At 47.7% G+C, this 14967-nt stretch overlaps 1 protein-coding gene across 2 annotated transcripts in view; it reads left to right on the top strand.

Moving 5' to 3' along the window:
• The window catches only part of ASCC2 (activating signal cointegrator 1 complex subunit 2), a 24887-nt gene that overhangs the window by 6492 nt on the left and 3428 nt on the right, over positions 1-14967 (top strand). For both annotated transcript variants that reach the window (XM_008642929.2, XM_017746538.1), the window contains exons 4-15: positions 102-231; positions 2097-2164; positions 2606-2716; positions 3605-3717; positions 4763-4837; positions 5372-5479; positions 6537-6605; positions 7226-7300; positions 7709-7886; positions 8450-8664; positions 10198-10317; positions 14049-14261. In XM_008642929.2, coding sequence (XP_008641151.1) covers positions 102-231; positions 2097-2164; positions 2606-2716; positions 3605-3717; positions 4763-4837; positions 5372-5479; positions 6537-6605; positions 7226-7300; positions 7709-7886; positions 8450-8664; positions 10198-10317; positions 14049-14261 — 1475 coding nt within the window. The remainder of the gene's footprint in view (positions 1-101; positions 232-2096; positions 2165-2605; positions 2717-3604; positions 3718-4762; positions 4838-5371; positions 5480-6536; positions 6606-7225; positions 7301-7708; positions 7887-8449; positions 8665-10197; positions 10318-14048; positions 14262-14967) is intronic.

Raw genomic sequence — 14967 nt, 5'->3', positions numbered from 1 at the left:
GGTGTCATTATAATGCTGGAGTTGCTGCAGAGCAAGATATGGATCATCCTTCAATTTTTTTTTTTTTTTTTTTTTTTTTTTTTTTTTTTTTTTTTTGGTAGGATCATTTTATCACTCCCTCTGTCTTTGGAAAAATTATTTACAATAACTTCCTGTTCGACATCCCCAAGATTCTGGATCTCTGTGTCCTTTTTGGGAAAGGAAATGGCCTCCTGCTCCAGAAGATGATTGGTCAGTAAAAGCCAAGGAACAACTTGCTACATTTAGACTTTTGCTTGTATGACAAGTGACTTAGTGGGGTTTATATCAGTGGAACTGCTTTGAAAATTAATTGCTGTAGCAACTAAGATCTGTCATTTCTAGATCACATTGGGCTTTTCTTTTCCTGTGTGCACTTTGTTTGTGCTAAGGAAAGCTTCGTGTCCTGCTTTGCTGCCCTGAGCCGGGCTCACGTTGTTAGACATAAACCCAGGCTCAGTTGTTTTCCGTGCCAATGAAATGTGTCCCTTATAAGAGGAGTGTGGGGGCTCTGTAAAATCCTGGTAGAGATGGGAAAGGGGGAGGAGGGTTGGGAGATGGGGCACAGTCCAGCTGGGAGTGCTGTTGCTCCCAGAGCTGGGAGCTGAGTGAGACATTCGGTGTGAGGTAATCGCTGCTCTGGGAAGTGCGAGAACCTGAAACTTCAGTGCAGACATTGATGTATACAGAGCTTGCAAACCACAAACACTTCAGAGCCTTGCTCAAGCTGTGCTTATCCCTGGATTTCTGTGTCTGTACACACACTCTTAGTGGCGAGTACACAGGGAGGGGCGTTCCAGCCATGGATGCTGAGGAGTGAAGATGCAGCATATTGATTTAGCTTCTCTATTTATTCTGTGCTCCCTTCACAATCCTGTGATCTTTAACATCACCTAAGCACCTGAGTGGAAGAGCATCTAGCCTTGGATTAAGTGAGCTCTTCCTGAATTCTAACCCACTTTGTCTGCAGCTCATGGGATGAAGCTTTTCTGTTTCTTTGGTTTTTGTTTCTGTTTTCTTTTTGGTTTTCTATTTTTGTCGCATTTCCAAGTTCACTGACATGAGAAGTGTTAGAGATCATGTGATGCAGACAGCTTTGCAGTCAGAAAATCTTAGCTAAACCTTTGCATTTTTAATCTTTTTATCCTTTTTCAGTAGCTTCTACTCTAAGTTCCTCTGTTGAGCCTCAGAGGTGGAAAGCAGTCATGGCAAGATAGATACTTCCCTTCCAGATGTGAAGCTTAGATTATCTAGGTCTTAAAATATTCCAAAAAAAAGACCTAAGTAATAAAACCTCCTTTGAATTACACTCTGGAGTGCCACACAAATCATGCTGCATGCAGGTGACCAAGGATTTGCTCACCTGATTATTTCATTATGTCGTGACAGTAATGGCATGAGCAGTTCTGGTGTGTAATTCATAACTTCATAAACTTGAGATTCTTCTCAGGGTATAAATTTTTCTGAAACTTGTCTCATAACTCTTACCTGAGTTCTGTCCTTGCTGGAGAACTCCTAATTTTCATCATCTGAATTCCCAAGAAAATAGGAGCCTCGGTGCTTACTTGGTGAGGATTTATGGTGTGGCATTACTCAGTGGAGTATTTTGTAAAGATGAAGGAGTCCTAGTAACATAATAGCAGGTGTTACTAAAGCCTCATTACCTTTAAGAAATATTCTGCACATCTCCTGGTGTGTGCTGAACTGTTATCAGTAATTAAAAGTCAACTCCAGTTGTCAAATAAAGGAACTGGGGATGTTCAGTGATAGTATTTGCATTATTCATTGATTCAGCCCCTGGAGCATGAATCATCTGACATCTCGTTTGCTCTCCTCTCTTGAGCATATTCCCATTGCTGGATCTCCAGTGGCACTGGAGAGCTGATGGATCAGCTTTTTGGGAGCACGGCCTGTGCATGAGCTGAGGAGTGAGGGTGGGCTGTGTCCCACGCAGTCAGTAGGTGTGTCTGGGGGGTGTCAGGAATAACACAAGCACAGTGTAACAAGTACCATTTTCTGGTGCAAATTTGCTTGTTGGCATCAATATCTGAACTGATGGAAATGCTTCCCCTTTTCAGGAAATATCTTCACTCAGCAGCCCAGTTACTTCAGTGACCTTGATGAAACTCTGCCCACTGTCCTCCAGGTACTGCTTTCCTGCTGGGACTTCATCTGGAAAGGTGCCATAGCTTGGAGAGAGGAAAGGGAGCATTGTAGGCAGGCAGAATGTAATTCATGAAGTCATGGAATATCCTGAGTTGGAAGGGACCCACAAGGATCATCGAGTTCAACCCCTGGCCCTGCACAGGCACCCCAACAAATCCCACTCATTGTCCAAACACTCCTTGAGCTCTGACCAGTCTCCAGGGGAAGAACTTTCCCTAATATCCAGCCTAAACCTCCCCTGACTTAGCTCTTGCTCCCTTTCCCTAGTTTATGTTAATGTGTGTCAGGGAGGTTTTGAACCTTTATTTAAAATTAATACTTGAGGACTCTTCCCTCCCACCTTCCTTCAGCTTCTGGCCTTCTCTGCAGTGTCCCTCTGCTGGCTCCTGTCTGTTAACACTGCCCTGTTCTCCTGATTTAGGTGTTCAACAATATTTTGCACAAGTGTGGTTTGCAATCTGAAGGAGCCTCTGCTGAGCCCCAGAAACTGGAAGAGAAAGTCAGTGTGACTCCAGGGAACATGCCCCTCCAGGTGGGACTGAACTCTCTGTACTCCTGCACACTGAACAGACCACCCAAGGTCATTCTGTTCCCAAAATCTCCTCCAGCTCGTGGTTCTGGGCCATTGTTGCACTCTTTGTCCTGGGACATGGTGATAAAACCTTCCCACCATGAGCTGATTCATTTCAACCGTATCCTTTGTAGTGTGGATAGTTTTAAACCTGGCAACTTTTTTGCTTAACCAGCTTATAAATAATGTAACAGAATATCTCACAGAAGTCTCCACCTAACCCTGGCAGTGATAAGAGCTGTTTTGGTTTTTTCTTCAGAAATGAGTGTTTTAACAACAATGTAATTTAACTGTAGTTAATTAAGAGGGCTTTTATGTGCTGGAGGCTGTACAAAGAGAGTGAACATGGTCCTCTACAAAACCTTAGTCATTCCCTTTGTGTGGGGAAACAAACTATCAGTTCAAACTATCATTTAGTGTGTCATTCCGTGTTTCAGCTGCCTTGGAAATGCAGCTTGCACTGGACCAGACTGCTGAAAACATCCCTTTGATTCCCATGTTTCTGCCATGCAGTGCTTCATGGAAAAATGCTGCATGGGGAAGAATTCCGTATGTGGAGGGTGTATTGAGGGCAAAGCCACTGTCCAGAACAGGATCTGATGAGGATTCTTATAATCTCACAGGATCTTTAATGAAAGCAAACAGTTGGGATTGCATTAGAGATCTTTAAAGGATAGGAGCTCTAGTTGTGTCTACCCCCAGACCTGTAAGAGGTTTATGGTTGATACAGACTCTGTGCAGTCAGGAGAAGGCCTGGCCCAATATTCTGTGTCCCTATTGGGGAGTTACACTGTGTTCCTGGGAAAACTTGCCTGGCTCTTCCCTCAGTAGCTGGTCTTTCCCTTTCAGGAGCTGAAGGACATTGTGCTGTATTTATGTGACACCTGCACAACTCTCTGGGCCTTTCTTGATGTCTTTCCCTTGGCTTGCCAGACCTTCCAAAAACACGAGTTTTGTTACAGGTATGTCTTGGAGTGCAAACAGAGCTTGTCCTGGCCATGTAAAAATACTGAATGTGCTGCTGTGTCCTGTCCCATTGTTAAATGAGGAGACAGATTTCATGCAGAGGCTGCTGGGTTCTCTCTGACAGAAATGCAGCATAATAAATACATGGATATAGGGATGTATAGATTTTCTGTTCTATGTATGTCATTATCTAGGAGTGATCCTAGGGCCAGGCATCCATGACAATTTCAAAAATCAGCTGAACCGTGCTTGGTGTGCTCTGGGAAGGGTGGAGAGGGATGAGCTATGGACAAAAAGAGCTTCCTGCTGTAGGACCCAAAGCAAGGGAAGCAGAAGTATTTCAGAGAAATAGTTCTTCAAGATCTGAAAACAAATGTCTTTGATGTTATGCCCAAGTTTTATGCTAGAGAATATCAGTGGGGTTTGGCAAAAGCTTTGTGTCTGGGAAAGGGTGACAAGGCATGAGAGGAAACAGCCTCAAGCTGCGCCAGGGGAGGTTCAGGTTGGATATTGGGAACATTTCTTCATGGGCAGGGCTGTCCAGCCCTGGCACAGCTGCCCAGGGCAGTGCTGGAGTCCCCATCCCCAGAGGGATTTAACAGCCCTGTGGATGTGGCACTGGGGGACAGGGTCAGTGGTGACCCTGGCAGTGCTGGGGAATGGTTGGGCTCGATGTTCTCAGGGGGCCTTTCCAACCTGAAGGATTCTGTGATTCTGTGAGTCTGTTGGCTCTTTGCAGGCTGCAGATCTGTGTTGGGGCTGTTTCTGGGTTGGGCAGATGGTTCTGATCAGCACCAGGATGCTTTTGAAATGCATTTCTTTCCTACCTCTTCAAAGACCTCTCTGTGATTTCCTTAGAGTGCTGCTCTTCGTCTGTGGTGTGTTTGCTTGTGTTCTGGGGGGAAAATACCAAAATCAGGTGATGCTCATGAGTACTGCTGGTGAGGAGGGTTTAATGAAATCAGACATTTGTTCTGCCTTTTAGCAAATGGTTTTTGGAGCCTCAGCTGACAGGTACAGGTTTGTTCCCCCTTTGTACAGATTAGCTTCATTTTATGAACTGGCAATTCCTGAGCTGGAATCTGCAATCAAGAAGAGGCATTATGAAGATAACAGGTGAGAATTCCTGCAAAGGCTTGCCTTGGATTTTCAGTGAGATTTCCCAGGGCTTAGTTAAAAATTCACTTCATGCTGCTTTACCCATCCCTGCAGAGCCTGGCTTTTTTTGTGCTGCTTCAAAGAGCTCTGAAGAGATGACTTCTGTAATTCCAAATTTTCCTGGGCAGTGGGGTGACTAATCATTTTTAGTGCTGTGCAAGAAGGAATTTGATGGGAGGTGCATTCAAATTGTAACAAAGTGTGAGAACATGAATGATATCTCTGTGAAGCTCAGTCTCGCTGTAAGGCGCAGGCTGTGCTGCTACAGTGGGGGTCGCATGTGTGGAGCTGCCAGGACAATTGGGGTTGAAACCAGCTTGATTTGGAGCATGGATTTTCTTTAATGACCATGAAATGAGTCTAATATCTGGTCTTTGCAGCAAGGAAATTATTCTGCTAAGGAAATTCTTTTTCTAGAGGGTTAACTCTGGCATAAAGGTGTGTTACAGATTCTTGTGCTGACACCAACAGTGTCTTTTGCTCTCTCTGAAGTGTTTTTGCTGATTTGTGGAGGAGGATTTCACACTCCAGAAAGAAGATGATAGAAGTTTTTCACACCCTAATAAACCAAGTGTGTCTGCAGCCCATCCTAGAGAGCAGGTATTGGCACTTGGCTCTGTGCTACTCGCCAGTTACGTGATTGCTGTGTGGGAGAAATTTTCTCATTTACAAATTTACAGGAGAAAATGAACAGAAACTGCTTTTTGTGTTGGGATTGTAGCCAAAGACTTGCCTAAGGTCAAATTCTGTTGTCCTGTGTATCAGGAATGTTCCAGATGGAGCTGTTTGGTCCAGAATTTCTGCAGTGAGCTGTGGTCCAACAAGCTTTCTGACCACAGCGTGTGGTCATGCAAACTTCCATCATGTGTAACACCTTGAGACCTAATTGTGACCTTCCAGGACCTGAAGGGCCCAACAAGACAGATGGAGAGAGACTGTTTACAAGGGCTTGGAGTGACAGAACAAGGGGGAATGGCTTCCCACAGACAGAGGGCAGGGTTAGATGGGATATTGGGAAGGAATTGTTCCCTGGGAGGGTGGGTGAAGCCCTGGCACAGGGTCCCCAGCGGAGCTGGGCATCTCTGGCAGTGCCCAAGGCCAGGTTGGACGGGGCTTGGAGCAACCTGGGATAGTGAAAGGTGTCCCTGGCCATGGCAGGGGGTGGCACTGGATTGTCTTAAGGTCCCTTCCCACCTAAAGGTGCTGCCTTGGAGAGAGGTTTGGAGTCTCCTCAGCATCCAGGGGTTTGGGCACTGAGGCTGCAATGGGAGTTTGCTTGGCAGGTGTTCTTGCATAGGTGAGCACAAACTTTCTGGAAGGTTCACAGGTGTAATCCCAAGACATCATAAAGGCACAGTTACAAAAGCTCTACACGTCCTTTTTTGCAAGTCTGAAGCATCAAAGTATTTGTAAAGTCTCTCTGAAGACTTGTAATTCTGAGTGTGATACAGCTTTGGATCTGACTGCTGGAATCTTTGCTGAAGCCTTAAAAACCACTTGTTTCCATTTGACTCTTTGCTCCTGTGAAAGCCAAAAAGTGGCCTGAAATGTTTTCAAATGGGGTTTTCCCTTGGTGTGTTAATGTGAGTCGTTTGGCTGGTGGGGCAGAAGTGGGCAGACTTATCTCTGAGTGTTCACTCTGCTGTGTTTCCTGCAGCTGTGAGAATATTCAGCCATTTATTGAGGAATTTCTGCAGATCTTCACCTCGGTGCTTCAGGAAAGGAGGTGAGTCTGACTGGCAAGAGGCCCAAGGGGGGTCTTGGCTCCTTCCTCTGGCATTCTTCACAGCAGAATTCCCTGAGGCAGCATTATGAGGCATTTGGGAGTCAGAAATCGTTGTAAGTAGTTGGGAGAAGTGCAGGGAGAGGATTTCAGCCTGCAGCACAGACCCTGGCACTGAGAAATGCTGTTCTTCACTCCCTTTAATCCAGCTCCTCAAAGAAGAGAAGAGCAATTTAGCCATTAGCTCCCTTGACAAGTTAGCCTGTTATGACTGATCTGTGCTTTCCAGCTGGGCTGACCAGACCAGAAAAATATTAAACACTCATGCTGGAGATGCAAAGGAAGTGGCAGAACTGGGAATTCCATCTTGTCCTCCTGCCCATGCTGGCATTCTGAGCACGTTCACGTGGTAAAGCAGATTTTCCCTGTAATGCAGCACTGGGTTCCAGCCCTCACACCTGAGGAGTGTTGCTGTGGTGTAGTGGGACCAAAATCAGGCATGGCTGGAATCCAGCATTGGGTGAGAGGTTCTCTGTTCCTACCTGAGCACTGAGGCAGTCAGAGAGGCACAGCAGTGGTAATTAATTGAGCTCAACTGATTAAACTTGCTCCTGTGTTTTCAGATTTCTCCGTGACTACGACGAGCTGTTCCCAGTTGAGGATGATGTGAGCCTGCTCCAGCAGGCATCCTCTGCACTGTATCCTTTGGCTCTGCACACCAAGCTGCTCTTGGATTCCTTCACACCAGTGACTTTTCTGCCTCTGGTCAAGCTGCATGACTGGCAAGGAGTACTGGAAAGTTTTCCCTTAATAGAAAAGAAGGGAGATGGGGGAGTTGTTGCCCAGAGAAGCTGTGGCTGCCCCATCCCTGGCAGTGTCCAAGGCCAGGCTGGACAGGGCTTGGAGCAACCTGGTTTAATGGAAGGTGTCCTTGCCCATGGCGGGGGGGTGGGATGAGATGATCTTTAAGGTCCCTTCCCACCCAAACCATTCCATGGTTCTGTGAGTGTTGATGTAGGCACAAGTTTGGAAGTTGCTGACAATCCCATAGTTGGGTGATCCCTGAACAGGTGCATTCAGGAATGTCCTTAATGCCATGCTCTTAGAGATGAGACCAGGACAGCCTATATCCTCCAAGCAGTGGAAAGTGCCTGGGAAGGGGTAGACAGGAAAAAAGGACAAGCTGGTAAAGATCCAGCAGCATCCAATGGAGCTTCAGCAATAGTGGAGAGCACCCCTGAGGATGGAGAGGATCCGGGGGCTGCGTGTGCCCTGGAGGATGAGGTGGGTACAGCTCTGTGGTGCTCTGCTCTTCCTGGGGGCTCTGCTCTTCCAGGCCTTCTTTTATCTGTGAGGACAGGCTTGATTTGCTCAGTTTTGGGGACAACATGAGATTTGGTGTCATTTCTGACCTTTGCTGGATCTCCATGCAGCCTTGGGAAATGAGAACTGAAGCTACACCGGAATCCTGAGTTATCTCTGAGCAAATTGCTTCCAACTCCCATGGCTTGGGTTTTCCCTTGCTGGGGATTATTCAAATACTCTGCTTCATCCCTGCAGTTCGTGTGCATATTTTTGAAATGCAGAGCTCGCCTATTATTTGAGGAAGGGATTCTCCAGAGTGTCCTTGCTGCCTCAGGGACTGGCAAAAGTAGCTGTGTGCCCAAATCTGTGTTGGAAACCTTGTGTAGTTTAAACAGCTGGTTTCTCTTTTGGCTCCACTCTTGGACTTCTGTGTTTAAACTCTGACAACCCAGAGTGCTGCTTTCCCCTGTATTTCTGTGCACACTGCCTGCCCTCAGCTCTGTCCCTCCCCAGTACCCACCAGTTGTGTTTGGTGTCCGCAGTGTGCCGGCGCTGCGGCCGCGCCCGTCGCCCGCGTGTCTGGCGTGGAGCTGGACTCGCTGATCTCCCAAGTGAAGGATCTGCTGCCAGACCTTGGTGAGGGATTCATCCTGGCCTGCCTGGAGGAGTATGGATATGACACAGAGCAAGTGATCAACAACATCCTGGAAGATAAGCTGGTGCCATACCTGGATAAGCTGGACCGAAGGATGCAAAGGTGTGAGACAACGTCTGGTTGTTTCTGTCTCACTTAATTGTTCTCACTGAAGCCTCAACACTTGTGGAGCTCTAAGAATTTGCATTTTTGGGGTAGAGAATTGCAGTGAGAGCTTCTCATTGTCATCTGTCATCAGTTTTCTGCCCTCATCGTGTCCCTGCATAGGAGTGGGACCTTCCGTGTTCCGTGTTGGAGTAGAGCAGGTGCTGGGTTGTGTGTTGTGACAGGGGACAAAACCACTTGTACATGAAATGCTCAAATAGAATTGGAATAGAACAGAATGCTGGGTAATAGAATATGTTGCCTTCAAAAGTTATTTTGCTGCAGTTTGGTGTCACAGGTGTGAAAATCCCAGCAGTCCTGCAGAAAAGGGCATCTTCAGAGGCCCCAATTCAGCTGGAATTCAACCCACAGGGTCAAATATGGTTATTTAACAGGCTGCTGTTTTGTGAGTGAAGTTAGGCTAGAGAGAGGTTGGAACTGGCAATTCAGCTCCATTTTTATGTTCCTTCTGACAAACTTGCCAGGTTTGTCCTGCTTCCCTGGGTTGGACAAGGGATGGAGGGTTTATGGCTGGTGGTGGGATTGAGTTGTTGGAGTTTGCCTGCAGCTGTGAGTGTGTGTTTGTGCTGCACCAGCAGTTCCTGACAGAGCATCAGGATGTGAATGTGCTGTTTGTTCACATTTCATGGAGTTATGGGCAGGCTGTCTCACTGTTGCATTACAGGAAAGCATCTTTATCGGAAAAATGATGTAAAAGATCTTAGTTTTGCAACAATCTTTGTGTTCCCGCAGTCAGATCTGCTGACTTTGGCACAACTGGTGCAGGATGGGCTTTAGGAAGGATTGTTTTTTCTGCAAAGCCAGCAGTTCCCCAAGATAGAGCTGTTTTGGTTTTTTTTCCCAGCCTTTTGCGTCTTGAAACAAAGCTGCTGGTTTGATAGGAAATGTCGAATTCTGACCCCTGCTGATTTATAGGGGAGCACAGCAGCATTTGCAGCTGCCCAGCTGAGCTGCCTGTACCACCAAAATGAATGTCAGAAGTACAGTCTTTTGACTTATAAGTTGAACAAACATAAACCTGGAACCCTGAGAAAGATTTAACAAGGGAGATAAATATCTTGAAATCAGCAGCAACAAATTATTGGAATTTTTTCCAGCGTGTAATTCATCACACTTAGTGTTTGTCTTCCCTGAGTCACTGTGTTGAGACCAGGCAGTCTGTTGAATATTCTGTTGTGCTGCATGGTTTGATAGACTCTGAAATGAACAGAAGAATTTTCTCATGGCTTTCTGTGGGTTGCTTTAGCTTCCCCTCAAATCCAAGCTTTGGGAAGTGCAGTGCCGTGCTCGTGCCAGAGCATGGCTGTGAAGCGAAGGGGTTGTGCCCTGTGACCCAGCCAGCCCCTCTTGGCGTGCTCAGGATTGCTTTGGGACTGACAAAGGAGAAACCAAGGGCTTAGGAAAGGGACAGGATTTGTCTTCCTCACTTCAGTTTTGTTTTTATTCTCTCTCCTTGTTGTTTTTTAACAGACAGCTGAAGCCAGACCCTACCCCTCTGGTCAGCTCTCGCTATAACGTTTTCCAGAATGATGAGTTTGATGTTTTCAGTAGGGATGCAGTGGATGTGTCTCGGATCCAGAAAGGCAAGAGGTGAGTGTTGGCACCCAGTCATTAACTCTGCCTGTCAGGAGGAACAAACACCTGGGAACCTGCACATTTATCTCTCCTACAAACCTCCTGCAGGAGTGTTTTGGCAGGGGGGAAGGCTTATCAAAAATGTTTCCCACCTGTTTGTCTGGGAAAGTAAAATGAAATATGATGAGGGGGTTGGTTTTGCTTAGTGTTTTTCCTAATTGGCTTTCCTGTGTCTGCTGCTGGAGATTGCTCTGCCAAGCTCATTTGTAATGTCAGGCTCTTGCTCCTTGGGCTTAATGTTAAACTCGCACTGAACAACAAACCTTGAAAAGCACCATCCCTGAGCATGGGATTGTGACTCAGAGCTGAGAATAAATAATGATTTGGTTTAGAGCCAAGGGAAGATTCAATATCCATCTACTTCAACATCTGATAACATTCAGTGCCTTAGACTACTTCTGTTGTTCCTGCTGCTGTAAAGCTTCCTGCAGAAGGGCACTTGGACTCGTGGAGTAGTTTGGGTTGGAAGGGACCTTTAAAGGTCATTTAGGCAATCTCCCTGCAATGAGCAGGGATCCTCCTGCCGTGAGCAGAGATTTCTACAAAACCCCACCAGCTTTCACTTTGCTTTCTGCCTGGTTGGGTGTGTGGTGTTGGCTCCCACTGGTGTCAACTCTATAATGTGGTTCCCTTGTTCCAGATTCTTTTAAAACAGATCACAGCATCATGGAATGGTTTGGGTTGGAAGGAACCTTAAAGCTCATCTCGTTCCACCCCCTGTCATGGGCAGGGACACCTTCCACTGGACTTCAAACACCTCCTCTAACCAGCCAAGTGTGATCTTAGTGTTGGGATCTATTTACACAGCAGATAACTAAAAGTCTGTCTGGAGCTGGAGCCATGTGACCTAAGAGCTCCCAGTGAAGGTTTTGGTTGCAAAGTTGCATCAAACTCTAGGAGAAAACTACTTTTGTTCCCAAGTCCAGTGGCCCAGCTCCTCAGAGCAGTGCCATGGTGCTGATCCTGTCTTGGCTGGGCAAGAAAGGAATTTCTTTTCTCTCTGGCCAAGGCAATGACTTTTGTTGTGTCCACAGCTGAGAATTCACAGACAGAACCTTTCTCCTCATGGTGGTGCCTTGCTCTGTGAGACAGGTGCATTGCACAGATGTGCTGGGTTATCCCTGGTTCCCAGAGCCTTGCTGGTTATCCCTGGTTCCCAGAGCCTTGCACAGGCGTGCTGGGTTATCCCTGATTTCCAAAGCTTTGTACAGATGTGCAGGGTTATCCCTGGTTCCCAGAGCCTTGCACAGATGTGCTGGGTTATCCCTGGTTCCCAGAGCCTTGCTGGTTATCCCTGGTTCCCAGAGCCTTGCTGCAGCAGCTGGTCAAGGCCAGAGAGCTCCAAGTCCAGCACAGAGCATCCAGTGGCTGGAATACCCTGCTCGGAGCTCCCTCTGCAGATCGCTTGGAGAGCTCTGGAAGCTGTAAATCATCCCTGAGCTGGGCTCTGGGATCTGCTTCCATGGCACTGCCCTCCAGCTGTGCCTTCTGTCCAGTGGAACCATCACTCCTGGAGAAGTTCTCCTCTCTCCTGCTGTAGTTATGTGACCTCTTTGGATTATCCTCTTGCTGCTGCTTTTCCTGGTGTCCTTTGCCTCCCTTCATTTCAGAGCATTTGGGAAAACTCTGCAGGACTCCAGACATATTAGTTGTGGTTTGAGTAGTTTAAAACCTGGAGATCAGCAGTGTCTGAAGATGACCATATCCAACTGAATCCAAGGAAAAGCTGCAGTAACTTGTCTCCAGGATTTAACATTCAGCATTCCGTAAATGAAGTTTCCTTTCAGTGCTGAAAGTGTCACTTCCTCAGAAGATTTTCCACCAGCAAGAAGCCTGATGGTTCACCCCGGTGTTGGGGTAACAGGGCTCTCCAAGCTTAGTCTGAGATCTGCTTTGGATTTTAATTGTATCAAATATTTAATACTTTTTCACCTTCTAAATACCTTTTGCTCACCAAATTCTCTTGTGTTCAGGGTGCTGTTGCTAAGCCTGGTGTCACCATAGTGCCTAAAGAACCAGAGCAGGTTGTTCTGGCCACTCTCAGCATCAGCAGTTTGGGGCAGGGACTGTCCTGGAGAAAGACAAATCCAGCCAGGATGAGGAGGGAATCAAACATGAGGAAGTGAATGTGCTACCACAGACTCTGCTGATCCTGAAAAGTGATGACATTTGTCTGTGCCTGTCCAGCCCTCACTGTCAGCTGAATCTGTCTCCTGAAGCCAGAGCAAGTCCTGAGCTCCATGGGACTAGAGGAGCTATCCCACTGTTTTTCCTGGGATTGGTGCCCAGACCATCTCATGCAGCTCCTCTGCAGTCATCAGACCAGCTCGACAGGAAGCAATTACCAAGTGCTTGGTTCAGCCTCAGCTGAATTCCCACAGAAGGTGTTATCCCAGGGATCCCGGGATGGGTGAACTCACCACGTACTTGGGAGGGCATTGAGCAGCTTGAATGCAGGCAGTGAGTCATGGGAGAGAGGGAACCACCTCCGGCTGTAAACTTCCTTTGTTTTGAGATTCCCAGTGAAAATCGGGCTGCTGGATCACATCTCCTTCCTGAGTCGCTGCCACTGCCTTGGACAGGTCCTTTCTCTGATAATATCCATGGATGCTGGATCCTCCCAGACTCTGGGGGCTGCAGGTTGTCCTGGGAATGCTGGACAGTGGAATCCCCTGATGCTTTGCTGTAAATACGTACTTGGCTGGTCTGGAAAATGGGACTTCAGAGCTTATGCTTGTGCAGCTTGAGACACTCAGCAGCTCCTTTTTAATCCCTCTGTTTCTTGTTCTTCCCTTCTTTAAAATGACTATAATTTACCTTCCTTCTGAATGTAAAAAACAAGCCCCTGCAGTGCTCTGAGAGGTTGAATCACAATCACTCTCTACTGTTTTGTTCTTTGCCTTGGTGCTTGTGTTTATTTGCATCCTCACCTGCTGCACTGGTTATTTCTTGGCTCTCCCCATCTAAATTTGTCCTTTTCCCGTCACATTTGTGCTCCATTCACATTGGCCAAGGAACGGAATTGCATTTGGCTTCCTGTGAAAGCTTCCTCTGTCTCAAGTGATGATGGTGGTCTCCAATTCCTGCTCCTTTTTAGTGGCCAAACAGCCCTGGTACAAATGACCCCCCCCGGATCACTCCATCCAGCTCTGAGGCCCAGCACAGGAAGGACCTGGAGCTGCTGGAGTGAGAGCAGAGGAGGCACCAAGATGATCAGAGGGATGGAGCAGCTCTGCTGTGAGGAAAAGCTGAGAGAGTTGGTGTTGAAAAGTCTGGGGAAGAGCTTGGAGTGCCAGGACAAGAGGGAATGGCTTCCCAGTGCCAGAGGGCAGGGCTGGATGGGATGTTGGGAAGGAATTGTTCCCTGGGAGGGGGGGCAGGCCCTGGCACAGGGTGCCCAGAGCAGCTGTGGCTGCCCTGGCAGTGTCCAAGGCCAGGTTGGACAGGGCTTGGAGCAGCTTGGGACAGTGGGAGGTGTGAGGGTGGAACTGGATGAGCTTTAAGGTCCCTTCCAACCCAAACCATTCTATGATCCTATAAACCAGCGGGGCAGTAGGTGGGGTGAGGAGTGCGTGTGCAATCAGGGATGTGAGACTTGCATCGCTTCACTTTCCACTGACTGACAGGGGCAAAAGCAGCTTCTAGGGAAGGTTTTGACCCTCTGCCTTTCCCCCCTTCCCGGGCAGGAGGGAGAAGGACACGACCCGGAGCTTGGTGAATGACAAGCGGCTGGTGACGGAGCAGCGGGGGCGCTACAGCGTGGTGGTGGAGGAGCTGCCGCTGGAGCCGGGAGCAGCCCAGCCCTACGAGGACTACGAGGACGAGTACGATGACACCTACGACGGGAACCAAGTGGGCGCTAACGATGCTGACTCGGATGACGAGCTCATCTCCAGGAGGTGAATGCTGAGGGGAGGGGGAGGGAGCTTCGGGAGAATCACCGCGGAATTCTCTGCCTCCCACAAACGCTGCTTTGGATTCTGTTCTTCCACGAGAGCTTCAAAGCACCCCTTTCTCTGATTTCACTGCGGTGTGCAAGGAGGGAGGTTTGGGTCTCCCTCCCTTGGGTAGGGAATGTTGCCATGGCACGTGCCCAGGATGTTCTCCAGCTTCCACTCGGCCATTGCCTCAATTAATCAGCAAATCCAAGGGGGAAATTTCCCAGTGTGTTCCAGCTTGTATTCAGCAGTGCTTCTCCTTAGAGAAACTACCCTGCAGCAGGGACAAATGGCTTGGCAAATCAGTGGAGCTGGGCAGCCTAAAATGGCTGGTTAGCAAAGGAAAACTTCAACATTTGGGAAATTCTACAACCAGACTTTTCCCTGCCGATCCCCTCTGAGTGCTGACAGCTGGAATTGAGTCCTTGATGGGCTGCACAGCACTCTGCACCATGACTGACAGCTGCACACAATGAGCTTTTGGGAAGCAAAGGGTTAGTGGAGATGGAGGCTGGAGAATATTTATTTTAGAAAACATGTGGTTTAAAAGCTGCTTTAACATTTCTGAAAGTGGCCTTTTGAATTCTGGTGTATTATGAAGATGTCACCATTCCTAACCTCAAACCAAATTGGAGCTTTGAGGTTCTTTTGTCCCTTCCCCCCCCTC

This window comes from Corvus brachyrhynchos, unplaced genomic scaffold, assembly GCF_000691975.1.
Source record: "Corvus brachyrhynchos isolate BGI_N302 unplaced genomic scaffold, ASM69197v1 scaffold19, whole genome shotgun sequence".
Lineage (NCBI taxonomy): Eukaryota > Metazoa > Chordata > Aves > Passeriformes > Corvidae > Corvus > Corvus brachyrhynchos.
Note: the sequence above shows the minus strand (reverse complement) of the source record. Positions and strands in the feature narration are given on the sequence as shown.